This window comes from Rhinopithecus roxellana, chromosome 1 (genome assembly GCF_007565055.1).
Source record: "Rhinopithecus roxellana isolate Shanxi Qingling chromosome 1, ASM756505v1, whole genome shotgun sequence".
NCBI lineage: Eukaryota > Metazoa > Chordata > Mammalia > Primates > Cercopithecidae > Rhinopithecus > Rhinopithecus roxellana.
The window spans coordinates 167,667,988-167,690,155 of NC_044549.1; the positions used below are offsets into that span (position 1 = coordinate 167,667,988).

At 38.1% G+C, this 22,168-nt stretch overlaps 2 protein-coding genes across 6 annotated transcripts in view; one reads left to right on the plus strand and one right to left on the minus strand.

The window, feature by feature from the left end:
• The window catches only part of TOP2B (DNA topoisomerase II beta), a 67,710-nt gene extending 54,782 nt beyond the window's left edge, over positions 1-12,928 (plus strand). For both annotated transcript variants that reach the window (XM_010358002.2, XM_010358003.2), the window contains exons 29-36: positions 1,111-1,255; positions 1,470-1,631; positions 3,448-3,652; positions 4,674-4,753; positions 5,943-6,053; positions 9,614-9,739; positions 11,308-11,402; positions 12,421-12,928. In XM_010358002.2, coding sequence (XP_010356304.1) covers positions 1,111-1,255; positions 1,470-1,631; positions 3,448-3,652; positions 4,674-4,753; positions 5,943-6,053; positions 9,614-9,739; positions 11,308-11,402; positions 12,421-12,594 — 1,098 coding nt within the window. In that variant the 3' untranslated portion in view covers positions 12,595-12,928. The remainder of the gene's footprint in view (positions 1-1,110; positions 1,256-1,469; positions 1,632-3,447; positions 3,653-4,673; positions 4,754-5,942; positions 6,054-9,613; positions 9,740-11,307; positions 11,403-12,420) is intronic.
• Positions 12,929-12,979: 51 nt separating this feature from the next.
• Positions 12,980-22,168, minus strand: part of RARB (retinoic acid receptor beta) — a 424,940-nt gene continuing 415,751 nt past the window's right edge. For all 4 annotated transcript variants that reach the window (XM_030933177.1, XM_030933192.1, XM_010358001.2 and 1 more), the window contains exons 6-8: positions 17,170-17,374; positions 16,203-16,361; positions 12,980-14,485 (exon numbers count right to left, since the gene is read on the minus strand). In XM_030933177.1, the coding sequence (XP_030789037.1) occupies positions 14,289-14,485; positions 16,203-16,361; positions 17,170-17,374 (561 nt within the window). In that variant the 3' untranslated portion in view covers positions 12,980-14,288. The remainder of the gene's footprint in view (positions 14,486-16,202; positions 16,362-17,169; positions 17,375-22,168) is intronic.

Below are 22,168 nucleotides of genomic sequence, written 5' to 3' on the forward strand. Positions count from 1 at the left end.
CTACCACTTTCTACTTCATTCCTTTAAGTTCTGTATTTTACTACTAGAATGAAAATTCTAAAAAGTCAGTCTGATTGTTGTGGTTAAAAATCTTCAGTGACTCCCCACTGACTATGCACAAATTCTTGGTATACAGTGTTAGCACCTGTATGCCTCTGTGTGTTTCTCCTCCTGGCTACTTTCTTCTCACATTTCCTTGAGTTCTAGCAGACTATTTCCTGTGTTTAAGCACCTAATTCTTTAAACATTTAATTCCTGTTAGATGACTTTGTGCCTTCTGCCTGGGTGCCCTTCCCTTCTTGCTTCTCACCTGACAAACTTACGTGATTCCTTTAGAACTCAGTCAGAAAAGGAACTTCTCCATGGAGACTTTTGACCCTGCCTTGAGCAGAGTTTCTCACTTCTCCCCTTGGGCCATGGCTCTACCAGCCTCTGTGTTTGTTATTTGTATTGTAATGACTCATCCTTGTTGTGTGCCTCTGTGTTTTTTGTTTTTGTTTTTTTACCCCATAGTCTTAGGGTTGGGGTCTGCCTTACAGTGTCTAGCAGTGAAAGACACATGTTACTTATTTTCCTTCAATAATTTGAAGATTTTTTTAAAATTTACTTTTATCTTTATTTTTTTGAGATGGAGTTTCCCTCTTGTTGCCCAGGCTGGAGTGCAATGGTGTGATCTCGACTCACTGCAACCTCCACCTCTCAGGTTCAAGCAATCCTCCTGCCTCAGCCTCCCAAGTAGCTGGGATTACAGGATTTTTTAATAGTATATAAAGGCCTGCCAGAGCTATAGGAACTTATTTTGCAGGTACCTTTTAGCTAGTGGTCTGGAAATCCCTCTGATAATCAAAAGCTGCCTTATTTTTTATGGTTGCTGCTAAGTAGCTGTCATTTCACTGAATGTACTGGAAAATTAGAGTTATATGCAATATTATTTACTATAGATAAGTGAAGTAAAACATGATCTGATCAAAGTCAGCTATTAGGACCTCGTCAGAATCACAGTTTTTAAACTTACCTGATTTGGAGGAGCTATCTGTTGATTGAAACTATCTCTAAAATATGCGATGTTTTTATTTTTGCTCGTGGTTTGATTTTCTTTTTATTATGTAGGGTGATCTTGATACTGCAGCAGTAAAAGTGGAATTTGATGAAGAATTCAGTGGAGTGTCAGTAGAAGGTGCAGGAGAAGAGGCATTGATTCCGTCAGCTCCTATAAACAAAGGCCCCAAACCCAAAAGGGAGAAGAAGGAGCCTGGTGAGAAATTATTATAGTTTTGTGTATGAGAGAGAAAAACCATATGTATAGAGTATTACTAGATTGTACTCTTTTTCTGTAGTTGAAATAATGCCTTCAATTTTAATAAATATTTATTATTTTTAATGAACTTTTCATTATAACAATTTTATTTTTACTAATGACATTTGTATAAATATGGATACATACTTTATTGCTATTCTTTTGCTTTTAGGTACCAGAGTGAGAAAAACACCCACATCATCTGGTAAACCTAGTGCAAAGAAAGTGAAGAAACGGAATCCTTGGTCAGATGATGAATCCAAGTCAGAAAGTGACTTGGAAGAAACAGAACCTGTGGTTATTCCAAGAGATTCTTTGCTTAGGAGAGCAGCCGGTATTGTAACACAATTTAATATTAACAGTGACAGTAATTTAATATTACTGTATATTACAGTTTAACCTATATGTTGGTATTGTTAGTATTATCAGTGTTGTTTAAGTACTAAGCCATTACTATTTCAGACATTACAGTTAGGAAGAAGAAAAAAATGCTTTATAGAATGATCTTTCTAGCAAAGTTGGACATACATTTCTCTAAAGTGAATCATGTTTCCTTACTGATTTTTATTATAAAGTTTAGTTTATATGCCTTCCACAGTTTGAAGATGTTTGGGAAAAAATGTACCTTGCCACAATACCAGCAATGATAGATCTATTAATATTAGAAGTGCTTTGTGGTTTTTTGTTTGGTTTCCTACCCCTTGTATCATAAAAAATTTCCTCCTGCTTTAGAAGTCTGAGTACATAGTTCTCTTTTAGATAATGATAGTGGTATGGGTGAACTGCAAAACCCCATTTTGCTATTATAGTAATATAGTACTTATAAGAATATAATTTGATCCTTTCTGAATTTTCATTACCGAGAAATGTTGACATTATTAACATCTAGTGAGTTTTCTATTTTGTACCTTCTTCTGAAATTTTGTTATTTGAAAATTTGTCCTAATTTATTAAAATGAATGATACAACATTGTGGGTGTTTACCTCTGAGAGATACATTTTTAATTATATATCAGACCTTAAATTCTTTGGTTCTGTAATCACCAGGTGATTGAATTTCTTTCCCTAGTGTACATAGGTAGCATAATATAGGTGAATCTTTAATAAGAGTAGTTTAAGTTAAATGAAAATTGTTTATTAAATGCTTTAAAACTGTATTTACATACATCAAAAGTGAAGTGTAAAATTATATAACATCCAAGTAATTTAAAAATTTTATTCCATAATACATGCTAGAAATTATAATCAAACATACTTGCTTTATAGCAATATGCCTTTCACTATAATTGGTATCTTTTTAGGCATTGTATTATTGTTTTTTGAATATATTGAGATCTTTATGTCTCCTGTCTTTTCTCATTCATCTAAAAAATTACTCTGTTATTTCATACTAAAACTAACTCTGAAGCGAAGATAGAAGTTTTTATCCAAAAAGTTAAGAGAAAGTTTAGGTGTTGGTACTGTGACTCACACCTGTAATTTCAACACTTTGGGAGGCTGAGGAGGGAGGATCACTTGAGATCAGGAGTTCAAGAGCAGCCTGGGTAACATGGCAAGACCCTGTGTCTAAAAAATTTTTTCTTAAAAATCAGCCAGGCATGGTGGCACACCTGTAGTCCCAGCTACTCAGTAGGCTGAGGGGTGAGGATTGCTCGAGCCCAGGAGTTTGAGGCTGCAGTGAGCTACGATCATACCACTGCATTTCCTGCCCAGGCAGCAGAACAAGACTCTGTGTCAAAAAACAAGAAAGTTTAGCACTTTTAAAATAACTGTGAAATTTGTTGTTTGTGATTGCAAATATGGGAAACATTGTATTTGTTGTCATTTGTATAATGGCTGTATGAGACAAGGCCATTGACTACTTTCCTTAGCGTCTTTAATTAAGTATATCAATAAGTACATTACTTTATGCTCTCCTAACATGCACAGTATTATCTGGTAGCCTCCTGGAAAGTGTAAGACAGACATTAACACTACCAAATAACTAAGGCCAAAGTTGTTGGCTTTTATTCTGTAAATGCTTGCCTTTTTTTCTTATGGTATTTTTAGAGATGGTCGGAATATACTTTAAATGCTTTATCAGTAATAATATTTCATGTATATAAAGCTAGGATTTGAGTTTTAACATTCATTTTTATTTTTCCTCCTAGCCGAAAGACCTAAATACACATTTGATTTCTCAGAAGAAGAGGATGATGATGCTGATGATGATGATGATGACAATAATGATTTAGAGGAATTGAAAGTTAAAGCATCTCCCATAACAAATGATGGGGAAGATGAATTTATTCCTTCAGATGGGTTAGATAAAGACGAATATACATTTTCACCAGGCAAATCAAAAGCCACTCCAGAGTAAGTAATGCTATTTGGTGATGTGGTATAGTTAGTTGTAAACATTTGCCACAGATATTATAGTGAACTCTTCTAAGAAATTGTTATTCTAGGCAAGGTCTTCTTCATGAAGGAATCAATTTTGTTAATATTGTGGCTGTTCCCATCACAGTTGCTGTAGTTTAAAGGAAGGATTGGCAAACTTTTTCCATAAAGGGCTCAATAGTAAATGGCTATTTACTAGGCTTTGTGGGCCATATTGTTTATGTCACATCTTCTTAATGCTGCCATTCTAGTAAAAAAACAGCCATAAATGATATGTAAATAAATGAGTGTAGCCATGTTCCAATAAAATATTATTTACAAAAATAGGCAGCAGGCCCATGGGATATAGTTGGACACCCCCTGGTTTTGAGAAAACTTACTAAGTCCTTAGAATTGGGAGGTTTGTTTCTTCCCTGAATTTGGCCTCGATAGATTTTTCTTGCTTTTGGTGAGCGTGAACACATCTGGGATTTGAGGTTTGTGAACTATTTTCGATTTTTTAAAAAGTATTTTCTCACGTATTACAGTTGGCCTTCACCAGATTCTGAAATAATTGCCCACCTGTAGTCTTGAATTAGAAATAGGATTGTTGCCTGGTGTGATGGGGTTTCTGTCTTTCTCCTTGGGTTTTTGTCCATAGTTTGCTGACTGTAAATTCTGGAATGGTTATTTCTATCAACTATAGAATTTGGTTTAATAGTATTTTGAATAACTTTAAACCATTGCTTAGTTTCCATTCTTTTTTATATTAAATAATTGATTTGTATGGTGTCTGTGTGCATATATGGTGTGTGCATATGGATTATGGATATGTGTGCACACTTTTACACATAAGAGAGAAAGAGTTTTATTACCCTGTCTTTAACAGAGAAAGAAATGAAAACTAAAGTTTTGTTCTGTGATTATAATCCTGCAGTATGTATTATATATAATTTATCAGGATTGAAATCAGATACTTAAATTGTATCCTCTGTGGTATTTCTTTTCTTTCTAATAGAAAATCTTTGCATGACAAAAAAAGTCAGGATTTTGGAAATCTCTTTTCATTTCCTTCATATTCTCAGAAGTCAGAAGATGGTATGTTCATTTAGTCTTTTCATTGGTTATTGTATTTTTGCTTTTAGTGGTGGAGAGAAAACAGTAAATAAATCGTTAGGTAATGATTTAGCTTCAGAATTTTTTACGAGTAGGAAACTTCCTTTTTATATTTTGCTCCAAGATAATAAGATTTCTCTACTTTTTCTGAGGTGATTCCTAACTCATTGGTCAAAATAGGCATTATGGAAGCATTTAGGTGGACACGCAAATGCTTATCTTTGTTTATGGGTGTGAGTGTGTGTGTAGTGTTTTAATGAGAGACAAGAAATAATGAAATTTTGAAAGCTTGAAATTTGATTTTCATGGCAATGTGAATGTATATACGACAGCTTTCTAAATCTGTAAGGGCACCAGTAGGATTGCAGATTGGTTTTACTAAATCCTAGTTACCTGAGAGATTAAAACCTTCGTAAGAACAAATTTAATTGGTGTATATACTTTTTGTTTCCTATATTTTTTTGTGTATGGAATTTTTAAGGTCATTTAATTTATTCACTATCATTTTTTAATACACACATCTATACATTTAGACATATTTGGTACATGTTCTATATGTATAGATACTCATTTTTGACAGTGTGTCAAAAGAGTTGTATAAACATATTTATTTACATCCAAGTAGCTATTTTAAAAGTTTGTGCTATGGTGTTAGGGAAGAACAGATTGATTAAACTAATTTGCATGCAAAAGTAAACTGAAGATAAGCCTGTCTGCCTTTTAAATTAGTCTTCAATAATTTATTTAAAAATAGGAATACTTACTATTCTTTTAGATTTAAACATTTTTACTGATATTCCTGAAATGGTTAATAGTATTATTTATGTAGGTACTAAAATAATCCAGTGGAACATTTTCATATCTCATTTTAAAATAAATTGTCAGCATGTATTTTTGAATTGGTCAGTTATGTTTTAAATATTTAACATTTAGTACTTTTAATTTTTACTACTTTATGCACTTCTGTGTTATTTAACCACAGAGTTAACATTTTTGGTGTATAACTGATATGTTTTATTTTCTGCTGTTTGTATATTGTGGATTATCTGGTCACAAAATAGTAACATAAGATCAATTGTCTAGCTAAAGAGAAGTCATCAGTTAAGAGTCAAAGTTTACTGAGAGATCTTTATAATATCTCTTTACTAAAAGAAGGCTTTGCAATTTTTAGATTCAGCTAAATTTGACAGTAATGAAGAAGATTCTGCTTCTGTTTTTTCACCATCATTTGGTCTGAAACAGATAGATAAAGTTCCAAGTAAAACAGTAGCTGCTAAAAAGGGTATGTACTTATATTTGATTGAGTTAAGCATTGCATAGATAGTTAATGTAAAAGGAAATGTAACTTAATTTGAAACTATTTGCATTTTTTATCATAAAACAAGTATAAATGCTTACAAGGAGAACCTCTCTTGTTTTCTAACCATGTGAGGGAATTAATAAAATTCCAACCATGTGAGGGAATTAATAAAATTTCTTTAAGACTTCATTTTAAAGCTGTTGTAATTATAAAATAATCCCATGCATTGATATCTAAAGATAGCTTTCTAGAAAAGCTCCCTTGTAGTTAGGTTGTAATGGAGATTAAAATTTTGTCTTGCTAGTAGCCTGCTTCTGTTATCTTTGTTGATCATTACTCAACTCCTTATGTGGAGGGATTGGTCAGTTCAGTGGAGGTCCTCTTTTTCTACGTGAGTCATGCAGCTTCTCTCTTTTTCATAGCCTTAGATTGGCCACAAAGCACTTTGAGTTGATTAATGAATCTCTTACTAGTACCAAGATATATGTACCTTGGTCTTCCTGAAAGAGGCCAGTATTTGTGCTTTGTGTTTGAAGGATGACACTTAAAAAAAACCCCACAAATCTAATTGAGATGTGTGCTACTTAAGATAGCAAGTAAATAATACGGATTGTTCCCTCAAGGACTATAAAAATGCACACAGACAACCTCATTACAGACACACGTGTATTGAAGGTAGTAGAACAACAATTTTGAAAAGTCCTGCTTACTCTGACTGCACTAGAACCATATTGAGAAATTGGTTATCTGCAAGAGTCTCTGTAGCCAACACACTGGGTGACCTTATGTCCCAGTGCCCTTACCACTTAGTGCACATTGGGCAACGTCTGCATTCTTTGCCTGAGGACTTCCTCTTTGCCACTGTGCTGGAATATTAACGCTCCCCTGCTCCTAGCTGCCTTTAACTAGTGAATTGAGGAAAGTTGTTCTGTAAATATCTCAGTGTCCTTGCCTCTCATGTGAGCCAACTGTGGGATGTGTGTTTCACACTGGCTCTCAAAAATTTCTCGTGGAATTAAGCTCCTAGAGTGATGATTGGCTTGATAACTTACCCATTACTGGCTGCCTTCTCTTCATTGTCTCATTTTTGTCTCCCTTTCCTTTACCTCTCAAATAAATACTTATACTTAAATCCTTACTCTAGGATTAGGCAGATTGGCCCAAATCTGGGGAACCCAAATTGAGATAGACTCTCTAATTTCTCTTTCTTTAAAAAAACAATCAGATTGGGCACAGTGGCTCATACCTGTAACCCCAGAACTTTGGGAGATCGAGGCAGTCAGAGATCACTTGAGTTCAGGAGTTTGAGACCAGCCTGGCCAACATGGCGAAACCCCATCTCTACTAAAAATACAAAAATTAGCCTGGTGTGGTGGCACATGCATGCCTGTAGTCCCAGCTACTCAGGAAGCTGAGGCACAAGAATCACTTGAACTTGGCAGGCAGAGGTTGCAGTGAGCTGAGATGGCAACACTGCACTCCAGCCTGGACGGTAGAGTGAGACTCCATCTCACATAACAACAGAACAATCAAAAAACATCTTTTTAAAATAATCTTCATATGAGCATCTTATAAACACCCTGAAAACTTAGGAGCACGTATTACTTATTGAGACATACCCCGTTTCCTTCATAGAACTGTTCACCCATATTTAACCTGATGAGTTTAGCATGACTAAAAGGCTAGAATGTCATGGCACCTATTCTACTTGCTTCCTTCTTCAGTAGCTGAACTGGCCTTGTCTAAGTTGAATAGGTGACTGCCTGTGTGGTGTGATTTCAGGGACCCCAGCAAGTCCTCGACCTTCCTCTAGCCTCCCTTACAAAATACAATTCCAATTAAAATATCATTTCAAGAAGAGGATGCATGACATCCATCTGTGGGATTGTCTGCGTTAACTCCAAATTGCATATATTATACAAGTTAAATTCTGTAGTTCCAATAGTTTACAGCAGAAAGGCAGCCGTAGTACTCAGATATCTGACCTGTTTGCCTGGTAGAATTGAAAGTGCCATGTAACTCCAAGCAAAGGAAAAAAAAGTGGTTCCTAGAAAACCTGGCTGAGTTTATACTCCCTGCCAGGAGCTGCCCTGTGGTTCTTGTGGTAGATACAGTCTTGAAGACTCAGGTGGGAAAAACCACACAATGTGGGTGCCACTTTCCTAGGGCTCCTCCTGCTCTTGGCTCATGAGGGGCCTAATTTGTAGTGTCTCAAATTGTGACAGATATACATTTTCCATCGAATCAGCATAGGTTGTTTTTTTGTTTTTTTTTTTAAACAAAGTCTACAGTTAATATATTTTCTTCCAAATTAGGTTTTCTTAATTACACAAAAAGTGATATATCAGTTTTTTTCCTTTTCTTTTTTTCTTTTTTGAGACAGAGTTTTGCTCTGTCTCCAAGGCTGGAGTGGAGTGGCAGGATCTTGGCTCACGGCAACCTCCCTTGCCTGGGTTAAAGTGATTCCCCTGCCTCATCCTCCCAAGTAGCTGGGACTACAGGCACATGCTACCTCATTGGGCTAATTTTTTGTATTTTTAGTAGTGATGGGGTTTCACCATGTTGGGTAGGCTGGTCTCAAACTCCTGACTTCAGGTGATCCGCCTGCCTTGGCCTCCCAAAGTGCTGGGATTACAGGTGTGAGCCATTGCAACTGGCCTGATTTATCAGTTTTCACATAGAAGTGCAGATAAAGCTGTAAAACAAGGTCTGTTTTTCAAAATTCAACAAAGCAAAGGTCTTGTATCTATTGTCTACTTATCTAGGACTTTATATTTCTTTCCACATAAAAATGCCAACTCTGGATTTCAGCTTTTGAATGGAAGTGAGTTGGTTTCTATTCATTGTATTTGAGGATCCCATACATTTTTTTTTCTCTAAAACATTCTAAAAGTTAGGACTTAATCTGTGGTTATACTTGGGTTATAATTAATTTATCAAATATGCTACTCTTTTGTCATGACTATATTTAAAAGTTACTGCTTAATTTATTTTTAATGGCTCTTCCTTAAAATGTCTTAATTGTATTACCTAAGGGCAAATTATACATAATTAAATAAAAAGCATTTTGTCATCTATGAGAAATTGTTTGCCTTTACTTTCCGCCAAGCAGAGAGAAACCATTTCATTAAGGCGACTCAATTTTTTTTTTTTTTCGAGATGGAGTTTTGATCTTGTTGCCCAGCTGGAGTACAGTGGCGTGATCTCAGCTCACTATGACCTCCTGGGTTCAAGCGATTCTCCTGCCTCAGCCTCCCAAGTAGCTGGGATTACAGGCACCCACCACCATGCCCAGCTAATTTTTGTATTTTTAGTAGAGATGGGGTTTCACCATGTTGGCCAGGCTGGTCTTGAACTGCTGATCTCAGGTGATCCACCCACCTTGGCCTCCCAAAGTGCTGGGATTACAGGTGTGAGCCACTGCGCCCAGCCAGGCAACTCAGTTTCTAATCAGCTATGAGAAATTCCATTTATAGAGGACTCTCTTCAGTTTGGTTTGTTGGTAAGTATATTGACCTGTGAAATGGAAATTTGCTTACTAGGAAAACCGTCTTCAGATACAGCCCCTAAGCCCAAGAGAGCTCCCAAACAGAAGAAAGTAGTAGAGGCTGTAAACTCTGACTCAGATTCAGAATTTGGCATTCCAAAGAAGACTACAACACCAAAAGGTGAGGATTATCTTCTTATAACCCTTTAAACATATACTGTATGGAAAAGATGGAATTTTTTCTACCTCATTGAATTTAGAGAGGCTAAGTATCTATTTTGTTTTAAATTGCTTTACTCCTCAGTAAGCAGTGTGTCTAGGAATCAGTGCTGAATATAGTCCAAAGGAGGTATAGCAATTTAGTTCAGTCACTTTGTTTTACAAATTAAAAAAAACTGAGGCTCCAAGAGGTTAAATAAGAATCCCTAAGAATGTTCCAAATTCTCCCCTGCAGCCAACTCACTGAAAGTTGTTATTAAAAAGTCAGATTAGCACTCCACACTAACTAAACTGTGACACTTATTGTAATGGTGTAGATCCAGGACTCTTAGGCTAGAACTTTTTTTCTCACCTAAGAAATAACTGTACTCAGGACCACACAAGGAACCAGCTCCAGTTCTCCATGGCATCCCTTCTTTGTCTCCAGAATCTGGAAAGCCCTTAAAGATGCTTTATAAAATATGTTTGTAAGACATGATATGCTCTGAGGGTAGCTGCTCCATCTTTTATTCAACTGAAGGATATCTTCCTCAGTGTGTTTCTTCTATTTCTTAAAGAAGTGGCTGGGATAAGGAGCTGTAGACCAAAGGGAAATGGGGATAATAGAGTGGAAAAGAATCATAGTGACTGGGAAGGTAGTACTCAAGATATGCAGGATTGAAAGCCTTTATAAATTCAAAAATGCTATTTCCCTGATTAATTTGATCAAATATGACATCCCAAGATTATGTAAGGCTATCTTTGTACTTGTCCAATCTAGCTGTCAAGGAATTTTTAAAGATTTGAAATTAATTGCTGTTTAGTTCTATTTTATTTCATTGGCATCGTTGTGGGATGGAGAACATCTGGCCACTACTTAAATATTACCTTTTCTCCTTTCACCTCCAATGATGAGAATAAGAGGTTAGGTAGGTGAAAAAAGTGCTGCATGTGCCAAGTCTAGGTCTGAGAAGGAATATGTATTTGACATTTTATAGTCAATACTGGTGGTTCTCAGATGGTGCCACTCAACGTGGGATATGCAATTGGTTGTTACTAGTCTTTGATAAGTAAAACTGAGTAAACATTTAGACGTTTATGATAATTTTGTGTTAATAAAACAGCATGTGATTACATTTTTTAGTAATTTGTGTTGTGTTTTTAAAAGTATTGGCCCATGACAAATTAGAAATTTAAAAAAAATTTTAAGTCACATGTAATTTAAGAAATACTCTTCCAAGGTATTTCCTTTTCAGGCTCAAGGACCACATAGCAAATACAGATGTTTTATGTATGAAGGGATTCATCATTAAAATTTGTCTTTGGGACTTTCCCACTAGTTTAAACGTATTTGTGAAAAAGTCTTTGGTCATGTCAACCCCAGAATTGAAATGCTACTGCCAAGTTGTTTATAATCACTCGTAGTAAGAGATCAGGACTGCAGTGTTCCACTGATTGGGCATGCCAAAGAAATAAACTACAATGTTGTGGCATTTGTCTTTTTATATTGCACTTAACCATGGAAGAAAAAACCTTTTGTATCATTTTAAGGTAAAGGCCGAGGGGCAAAGAAAAGGAAAGCATCTGGCTCTGAAAATGAAGGCGACTATAACCCTGGCAGGAAAACATCCAAAACAGCAAGCAAGGTAACTGGGAACATCATTGCACATTAGTGCATGGCTTTTTAGAAACAGATCTGTAACTGACTTAGTTTGCTTATTACTACAGTCCTGGAACAGCTTTCCACCTAGCATCTCATATCAGTATGGGGCTTGTATATGATATGGTTAAGGAATTATCGAAGTATAAATTTATATAATCAGGACTATTTTCTAAGTAACAGTGTGCTATAAATTAACCTACTTAGAATCTTCCATTTCATCCATTGAGCTATAGTACTGTTATGTTACCTAAATATTAGACTTTCAGACTAAAATATTATTTTTCAGACTAAAGACTGTTTCCTTTTAACTTGGATTTATTTGACCAGGGCTAATTTGATTTTTTTTTTTAATTGAATTCATTTGACTGTGGCTAATTTTCCCAATTAGTCTGACCCTTTTCCAGAAGTACACTTTTTTTTTTTAGGTAAATGAATGACATCAGCTGCCTCCATCCCTTTTTTTCTCTTCCTAGTAAAACTTAAAAATACCAATGTAGATGATCATAGCTTTATGTTGATTTCCACACTGACCTTTTCCATCCAGTCATCTTCTGTGTCTCAGGTCCACCTCGGTGATGCTTTGCATTTTTTAAAACACTTAACAGTGCATACTCCACATGGTGCAGGAGTCTTGTTTCCTCCCATGAATTCTTGATATGTACTTAGCAATAGGACAGCTTGAATTTTTACTAATCTGGGCATTGTGCATACTTCTTGGGTAAAATATAATTTTAGAAATGTGTTACATTTTTCAGGCTAGAACTTGGTAAATATGAAACCACCCAGGTGGTGAATTACTGTATGTAATCTTTTTCCTCCAAAAAATAAGGTAACTGGTCTTACACTTAGGTTAGCATTGCGACTCTAATTTTAAAAGTTCCATTATTTGTAATACTTCCTAAACATAAGTGAAGTTTAAGGAGTGATAGTTCTTCATACTAGTCTTTATTTCTTTTAATAACTTTTAACTCTAAGCTAATCTATTGAAAAAAAATATCTAGAAACCGAAGAAAACATCCTTTGATCAGGATTCAGATGTGGACATCTTCCCCTCAGACTTCCCTTCTGAGCCACCTTCTCTGCCACGAACCGGTCGGGCTAGGAAAGAAGTAAAATATTTTGCAGAGTCTGATGAAGAAGAAGAAGAAGATGTCGATTTTGCAATGTTTAATTAAGTGCCCAAAGAGCACAAACAAACGTTTTTCAACAAATATCTTGTGTTGTCCTTTTGTCTTTTCTGTCTCAGACTTTTGTACATCTGGCTTATTTTAATGTGATGATGTAATTGATGATGGATTTTTATTATTGTGGTAGGCCTTTTAACATTTTGTTCTTACACATACAGTTTTATGCTCTTTTTTACTCATTGAAATGTCACGTACTGTCTGTCTGATTGGCTTGTAGAATTGTTATAGACTGCCGTGCATTAGCACAGATTTTAACTGTCATGGTTACAAACTACAGACCTGCTTTTTGAAATGAAATTTAAACATTAAAAATGGAACTGTGTTCTCTGTCTCTTTACTGAGGATAAAGGTGTAGTAAAGGCTCCCACACACCTTTAAAATAAATATATTTTATTCTTTGCCAGGAGACTCCATGGAAAAAGGTAAACAGTATATGAACATAGAAAGCATTGTTAAACAAACAATCTCAATGTACAAACAGAGCCAGTGAAAGTACATCACAGACTTGCTAGTATATATATATAAAAAAAAAAAATTCCACTAGTGCTTAAATGAGAACTAAGAAACTGACACTTGTATCTGTTAACCACTCTACCACAGCTTTCACTCTGCTTCATAGTGATTGATTGAACAAGGTCAAAGGAGTCAGATTCTATGCCTGTGTCTTTGGGAGTTAATATTAGCCCCTTGGCATCAAGAAGGCTGGAAAAAAAATCCCAATATTAGGCGTGAATCAGGAAGGACACTAGAGTTACATGGTCCAGGTGGTAGACCAGCCTGCTAATTATCCCATGAAATGTCCCTAATGGCTTGTGAACAGGTAAACAAAAACTTCTTAACACTGAAAAGTGTTTCTGCCTTGGAGGCTATCATGACTGTAAAAAAAAATTTTTTTTTAAACTGTGTAGTTATGTCATTAAACAAGTAATAAACCACTTTTAATTTAAAGTGACATTAACAATTGAACAAATGACATTTGATTAACTGAACTGGCAGTTACACTGATACAGAATTCTCTTCTGCTAGTGCAGGGAATTTGTATACTTTTACTGGGCAACATGAAATAAAAGATGCCGTTTGAGAGCATCAGAAAGAGCAAAGACAAGCTTCCATACTAACTAAATTAGAATATCTTCAGTCTTATCTTGTCATACTGTACAATAGTCCTGTTTCCTTACCTTGATGTCTTGACTATTCCATGAAAGCAAGACAGTTATCTTTTTGAACGTAGGTAGGCATGTACAGTAGTCTATTTCATAACCTTGGTGTCATGGTTATTTTGAGTATGCAAGACAAAAGGAAAGCACCAAACATACAGTATAGAAAGAACAGAGCCATACTTCTGTATGTACAAAGTCTTCAGAAACTTAACCAGGGGTAAATCATTTTGACTGGGTCTTTGCCATGCAATCTTGAGTGTTCAAAGAGGAAAACAGAAGCTTTTAACTAGTTTCTGGTTGCATGAAATGGCTGATATTTTTAGAATTTGAAAAGTTTGTATTTCTAGGTAAGTTACACAGTGAGGAGTATATATATTGATACATACGAAAACTTCTTGGTCCTTCTTGAGTTTTAATATATTTTCAGTCCAAAAACTAAGCAGCAGTAAAAATGTTTTTTCTTGCATTTTAAATCTTGGAACTGAAGGTACTGGGGAATGTTTGAAGTAGCTAGAAAATGTCTTATTGCACGAGTGGTGACTGACTGACCCCACTGTTTTCCACTGAGCTGGGTGAGATGCTAGGACTGTGCTCTGCTGTGTTCCCACTTGAACTTGGGGTCAAGGGTTCATGTCCTTCAGAATTCTCCAGCATTTCTTGAATGAGAGGTGGCATTGATCCAGGAATTTCCATTTTCAAGGTAATTACACGTTCTGCACCTTTTCAAAAGAGAGAATGGAAATCTGGTTAAGATAAGGAGTTAAGCTATGACAGATAACCAGGGACCAATTTTCATATATTTTAACAGGTGTTTCCTAAGACTGTCACTTAGGAATTATGAAATGTTGCTATCAGGTGGCTTTTTGTTGAAAAGGATCCATCGATTACTATCACACTCATAAATACAAAGATGTATTTGGAATGGGAATTGCATCCACCAAAAATCATGTTTGTTTATTCTGAAGTTAGAATCAGATTGGGTTCTCAGCCAGCTCAGACTCAGAGTATGTTGATAAGAGAGGGTCTTTTTATGATCTGCTAGAACTTTATTCATCTTTTATGCAAGCAGTAACTGATACGATTGCCCCTTTTGATAACAGAAAATTATGCCAACAGTGCCTCCCAGAGGCCATCCTTATTTTACACCATTAAAACATTTTTACTTTATGGAAAAGCAGCAGAGATATGGTGACATTTAAACTTGATGTCTTCATTTCAGGAAAGAACAATTTACAAAGAGAAGTTCCTGATGAAAGAAGTGTATCTTGAAAAAGACAGGTTGATGCCAGTTACCCACAGAGGAATTGACAATGTGCGGTTATTAACAACTTGATTTAGCAGCACTCTGTCCAGTACAGTACCCACTAGTTAGCTAAATTTAAGTTTGTTAAATACAATTAGAAAAACAGTGCCTCAGTTGCATAAGCCACACTTCAAGTGCTCGAGAACCTCTTGCGTCTAGTGGCTACTGAAATGGACAGTACAGATTATTTCTGTAATTGCAGTAAATTCTATTAGATATCACTAGTCATCTATACAGAATGACAGTATTAAGTTAAACAGCCTCGTTTTTAAAAATCGAAGATACCATATTCACAACCACACTGGTATCTGCTGTTTACTTCTCTTAATTCCATGCAAGGATGAATTCAGAATGCTCATCGAGGAGACCTCTTAGAAGGAGCTCAAGAATTAAGACTGCTTGTCAAACAAGTTCCCTGTGCTTTTAAGCACTTTCTGAAATACAGAGTTTATTCCTTGGCTAGCAAACATCTTCAGAGACAGAGTAAGTAGTCTGATGGGGAAAGGAGAATGGCAGTAACCCATTTGGTACCAGGGATAGCTGCTGAGTGGTGTCTCTACATAGAAGAACCTTACTGTTAACATTCAACTGTGATATAGCTCTAGGCACCTCTATAATTGCTTGAATTGCTACATAAACAGAAAATCACAAGGCAAAGAATATTTATACCTCTTAGGAAGGCAAGAATTCCTTTGCTTAGAAGTGTGCAGAAGGAAATTTGCCTATATACAAAAGAGCAATGGCTAAAGTGATTGAGAGAAACTTAACAAAGGTTTAGATACTCAGGAAAAACTGGAGTCAAGGTTACATAAGCCAGAGGTGTGTAGAAAGCTGGAATTAAATGTATGAAACTAGACAATTAGCCTGTTATAGTACATTCTCTTGAAAACGATGTTTTTCTAATCAGTCAAATTTTAAAGCTCTCAATCATTAAGACAGTTGAATAGGGTAAGATTTGAGGGTTTTTTGGGGGGATGGGGTGGGGGGGTACTATTTCTTTTGATTTCAATGAGAAATGAGTTCCAAAACTTAAAAAGCAACCATTAAACATCCTGAATTGAATAAAGCAACACAACCTGGTAAGGCCCTCAAGTCCACTGTGTGACTACAGTACTGAGAGCACAAAGACATACCTTTAGCACTGATGCTACGGAGATCTGTGATTTTCATTAAGATCTTTGGAAACATGTGAGGCTTGCTGGGTCGTCTTTTTCTGATATAAATTTTTAGTGCTTCCAGCAATGGTTCTTGTAGTTTATCTACTTTTGTCGGTTCCTCAAGGTCCTGGCGGTCTGCATACCAGGAATAAAGTATTAAATAAAATCAGGATTTATGCCCTTTCCCCCTCTTCCTTGTTTCCTTATTCCTACTGAGTTCATTAATTTGGTAATTCAATTACATACACAAATTTGCAGACTTACGCAATTGCTTTAAGCAGTGATATTTGAAAGAAAAAAAAACCGCCCCCCTTGGTAGTATAAACATTTTGATAGCTGGTTGCTTTTGTCCCAGGGAAAGAATTACGTCCTGTGACCAGAAGGTGTCACTACCAAACTGAATTAAAACCTTGAGCAGGATGGTTATTTTAGCACAAAGTAAATCGGCTCCTTAATTGAAGCCATTACTTTTTAACCACTTACGAGTCAGCCTCCTGTAGGCCAGTAGGGGTCACTACAGAGAAGAAAGCTAAATTTTATCCCAGTCCTCCAAGGGTTGGTGGGAGGGCCCAGCCACATACTTGTATACCTACCCACTAAATAACAAACAGCACATACAAGTCCCTGGTCATCATTCAAATGTCCCCAGGCAATTCATTTTACAATAGTCTGATCCTACATTTAAGAAAAAAAAAAAAAAAACCTGTGGCAATTGGAGTAATAGCTTTTTGGGATTTCTTTCTGAGCAGAAGGATCCGAAATACCATTAGTTAATTTGTAACAACATGAAAAAATACAATGAACCCAGGCATGTATGCCTGGCTTTATTCACATCTTTTCCCATGTAAACAACTCCAAAAGGGAAATGAGGAATTTTTCACAAATTGGCAAGTATAAACTGTTCTTCATGGAATTTCATGAGGCTTTTCTACATAGTTGGTACCTCCACAGATTAAGCAGATGGCACTGAGAAGGCCTGTTTCTGTGTCATCCATTTCCAAAGGCAGGAGCTGGTTGGCAAAGGTGAACACAAGGTCAGTCAGAGGACCAAATCCAGCATTGTGCATCTGAGTTCGATTTAGGGTAAGGCCGTCTGAAAAAGTCATGGTGTCTTGTTCTGGGGTATACCTGGTGCAAATTCTAAGAATCTGGAAGGGGAAAAAAAAAAAATGATGGATGTTCTAAGCCAGCCTGTCCTGAAATCATCAATCAGATGTAAGCAGGAAATAACATGAAGATTTCCAAGGAGCTCTTACATCACATAGGGCAGTCTGTCCCCCTTTCACATGTTGAATGTCTTCTTTAGCTCTTCCATTAAGAGACTACAGAAGTCAAAACCTAGGGGCTGAAGTTTTTTAGGAAATACTAAACAGGACACAGGAAATTCTGAGAAATATCTTTTTAAAAGTAATTCATTATTTGATTCAAATAAACATTTACTGAGTACCTAAGTATGTCCCAGGCACTGTGCCAGGTGCTGGAGGTTTAAAAAAAAAAAAAAGATGAATAAGATTCTATTTTTTAAGAGCTTACGGTATACAATAAATGACAATATCATTTATTAAATGCAGAGTATATATCAAGTTTTGTACACACCCTATATTCAATCTTTCAAACAGCTTGGTAAAATGAATATTATTCTTATTTTACAAATGAAGGACTTACGATGTGCCCAATGTCACATAGTTAACATGTAACTGAATCTGACTCAAACCGAAGTTAGGCTGTCTCTCCCATGATGCCTCTGATCGCATAGTTACACAGACAGCTACAATACAAGGCACGTGAGTGAAACCAGCAAGGTATTAGGGTGTTCAGAAGAAGGAAAGCTCAGAAATAGCCAAGAGGAAATCAAGGACAGATCCATAAAGAGGTGGCATTTCAACCAAACTCTAAAGTGTTGGCAGGATTTCTACAGGCAAAAGGCCTGAGTCACTCCGCCAGAGTCTCCCAGTCCCACCCAGTGTATGCTTGACACATAACCCTATTGGCCCCCTGGGGCGCCAGCTACTAAGGAGACGCCTGCTCACTGACCTGTGCCTCTAAGCCTCACTCAGAGCAAAACAAACTGAAAATGCCTTGCTTCTGTCGATACTCAATCCTGGCTCATGTTTCCACTGCCCTATTAAGCCTAAATGCTGGTAAGGAGCTCTGTGCATTCCAGAGCACTTCCCCACTCAGCACCACATTTCTGCAACAACGGTAAAAGGTCTCTGCTGACCAGGTTGCCATACTTGACTTTTCCCTCTGAAAAAGTATCAGAGCTGCTTGAAGCACAGAGAGAAGTAAATCAAAAGTGAGTAACTCAGTAGGCTGAAGAAGTTGAGAGTTTTTCCCAGATACTGGCACTTAATTTGACTGGGTATAGCCCTGTGAATGTCCACCTCAGTATCAACCTACAGGAGGACAGATGTGATCGGAAAGGCCTGCATTATTCCTGTTACATGGCCATGTGCAGAGACGAGTGGCCTCTGAGGAAGACACAGGACCCCCTACCTAGGAGGGAACTCCTTGTAGTAAAGCCGTCTGCATCCTGCCCATATTCCCATCAGGTCTCCTAAAAAAAAAAAAACTTCTATCAAATCTCTCATCTTGTCAGGGAAACACTGGGGGTTTGGGACCAGGACACTTCCCATGGGGAAGTCAGTCCTATCTGAGTGGTGGTGGATCCACAAGAGCCTCACACCCACTGGACCACATGAACCACGATGGGACAGTTGCACTGCAATGGTCACATGCTTTGGGTTCTCTAAATCTCCAAGAAGGCAGTGACCTAGAAGCTAGCCTTCTTCCTACACAAAGGACTCCAGCGTGTATATGGAGGAAGGCACCAGGACATCCTATAGAGTGAGGGTGCAGCGCCTCTGTTAGTATATTTTTTTAAAAGTCTGACTTCAGTGTGTTATTGGTTAAAACTCCAAGAGGAAAACTGTGAATGAGTAGCACTCTTCATCCCCGACATACAGTAAGAGCTAATGTTTTACTCATCACCTACCAGGTACCGTAACTAAACACTAGTGTATTATTTCTCCTATCAACCCACGAGTTGTTACTATTAGCTGGGGAAACACATCTGAATAGCTTATGCTAGGTCACATAAGCTAGTAGAATGATTGGATTTAGGCTATCTTTTTCTAGAACCTGTGCTTTTAACCACTGCTCCATAGCTGCCTCATTCTCTCTTCATGCCAATACTCAAACCTAGACACCTCTCTAAGGTTAGATCACCTTTAGCCCAGTATTGACTTCGATATCAGCCTTACTGGGCACTTCTGTGCAGCACATAACTGCTAACTATTCACGGTGGCCTACCTGGTGTAGAGGGGTGTAGAGGGGTGCAGAGCTTGTGGCCTGGAAACGAAACCTCATTTTATATTGGGAGGGGTGGTAGAGATATCTAAATCAGGACATGTCATCAAACTTCTTAATGCTCCTACTATATGATCAAGTGGCAAAGTGAATCAGCAATTGACCATTAATGTGAGTGGTTATCAAAACACTACCATGATCTCTCTTCATTGGATGGGTGGTTACTTTCACCTCCCAGATACTTGCCCAGAGGCCCTTCTGAGCTAGCCCAGCCATTTCCTCTGGGTTCCCAACCGGTTGACCTGTTTCACTTCACCTTGGTAACTGATGGGGTATGAAGCCATTCCCAATGTCAGAGCAGTAAGAAAACTCAGAAGTCATTGGGCATAAAGCCTCACATTTCCCCTGCAAGCCCTGGGAGATAAAGTGTGGTGCCCAACATCACACAAGCAACAGTGCTAGAGCCTAGAATACAGGTCTTCCAATCCCCAGCCTGATGTTCCTTCAACTACCTGGAGAAACATGAGGAAATACTGCCTATGCAGGGAGTTATCAAGCGACAGTCACAGTTAGCATTTTGGGAGGCCAAGGTGGATGGATCATCTGCAGTCAGGAGCTCGAGACCAGCCTGGCCCACATGGTGAAACCTGTCTCTACCAAAAAGCATAAACATTAGCCAGGCCTGGTGAAGCACACCTGTAGTCCCAGCTACTGGGGCGGCTGAGGTTGGAGAATCGCTTGCACTGGGAGGGGGAGGTTGCAGTGAGCTGGGATCGCACCACTGTGCTTCAGCCTTGGCGACAGAGTAGAGACCCTGTCTCAACAACAACAACAACACAGGTAGTATGCTCAATATTTATGGGCCCCAAATCCCCGGATACATTTCTAGTCTGGAATCAGATAGGTACTAAATAAGTCTTTGCAGCTTTAACATGCTGCCAAGAAATGAATGCATGAGATCTGTCCCCTGCAAAAATGAAAGAATCCAGAGATTTGTCGGAAAGGAACCGAAGACCAGGATTTAGGACTTCGCAAATTGCCAATAACTCACTTAGAAATCCACATCCAAACGGCAGCCCTCAAATGTTTCTAACTATTCTATTCGAGAAGGTTTTCCTCCTCAAAAGTTAGAATGTATTTGCATTCTGATGAGGCATTTAAACCATGTTCTGTTGCCTCTCTTCCTGGAAAGTTCAAAGCTGAAACCAAGTACAACCGGTACCTCCAGAGAGGAACGCACGTGGCCTGAGGAGGAAGAATGCGCAATGTCTTCTTTCATCCGAGGAGTCTCCATTCCCTGCCCTGGCTCCAGCCTGAAACAGGACGGCCCCCAAGTGAAACGGGCATCCTCCTCACTGCTTCCGGCTGGTTCTGTCTCTGGAGAGAACCCAAGTCGTTTCATTTTGTCACACTAAAATCAAATGCCAGTGGCAACCACCAAGTACTTCTCCAGGATTAAAACACTCTTTGTTTGAAAGGAAGGCATCTTATCTGGAAAGACGAGCATCCAGGCCCCACGAGATGGGTAAAAATAGCCTGCGCCAGGCTGTCTCACCAAAGCCGGGCCCTGTTGGACAACACAAAGCTCCAGTTGATGGTCAAACTTGATCCTCCTCAGGACAAAAAGAACCTTCTCTTCTTGCCGTCAGCAAAGACGACTGTGCATGTCTCTACTGCTTCTGATGGGAGTGTGAGTTCTGTGTGTGTCTTGGGGGAGGCCTGCTTGATAATGGAACCCTGGAGGAATCTGATGATGTGGGACCCCAGAGGCAGAACCAGGGACTTGTCCACCAAGCTGCCATTACCTCTCTTATGGTGAGGGCCTCTGAAGTGATCCCTGATTTCCATTCCTGCTTGAGTACTACGTGGTCAATCCACGGCAGCCAGAGCATGTTGTCCAAAATGCTCATCAGAGGAGAAAACTCCTCAAATGACTTCTAGTCCCCTTCAGAATAGAATCCAGACTTCTTTCTGGGGCCTCAGTGGCCTCTCCCTACCTTGCCAACTTCAACTACTTCTCCTTTCCTTTGCTCTCGAACTTCCGGCCATCTTGGTCTGCTTTGTGAAGCTTCAATGACCCACTGCTGAGGCCGTGTTTGCACTTGCTTTTCCCTCTAGCTTCAGTGCTTTTCCCTGATCTTCACATGGCTCACTTCTCAGAGTTCAGCTTGAACGTCACCTCCTCTAAAGCCTCAGTGAAAATGCTTTCTCAAACCCATTATTTTCTATCCCGTCATGCTTTTGGTTTTTGGAATAAGAAATAACATTGTTTTAAAATTGAGGTATCACGTGGTGGTTTAAAAATACGTGTGCAAATTCTTTGATCCTACTCCCTTTAAGGGGTGGAGCTTAATTCCCCTCCCCTTGGGTATGGCCTGGACTTAGCGATTTCAGTCTAACAAATAGAATATGGTGAAAGTGATGGTGTGTGACTTCTGAAACTAGGTCACAAAAAGCATTGTCACTTCCTTCTTGCTCGCTCTTTCTTGAATCTGTTGCTCGCTCTTTCTTGAATCTCTTGCTCTGGGGGAAGCTAGCTGACATTTCAAGAGGACAGTTATCCAGCCCCATGGACAGGTCCACGGAGAAAGAAACTGAGTCCTCCCATCAATGACCAGCACTAAATTGCCAGA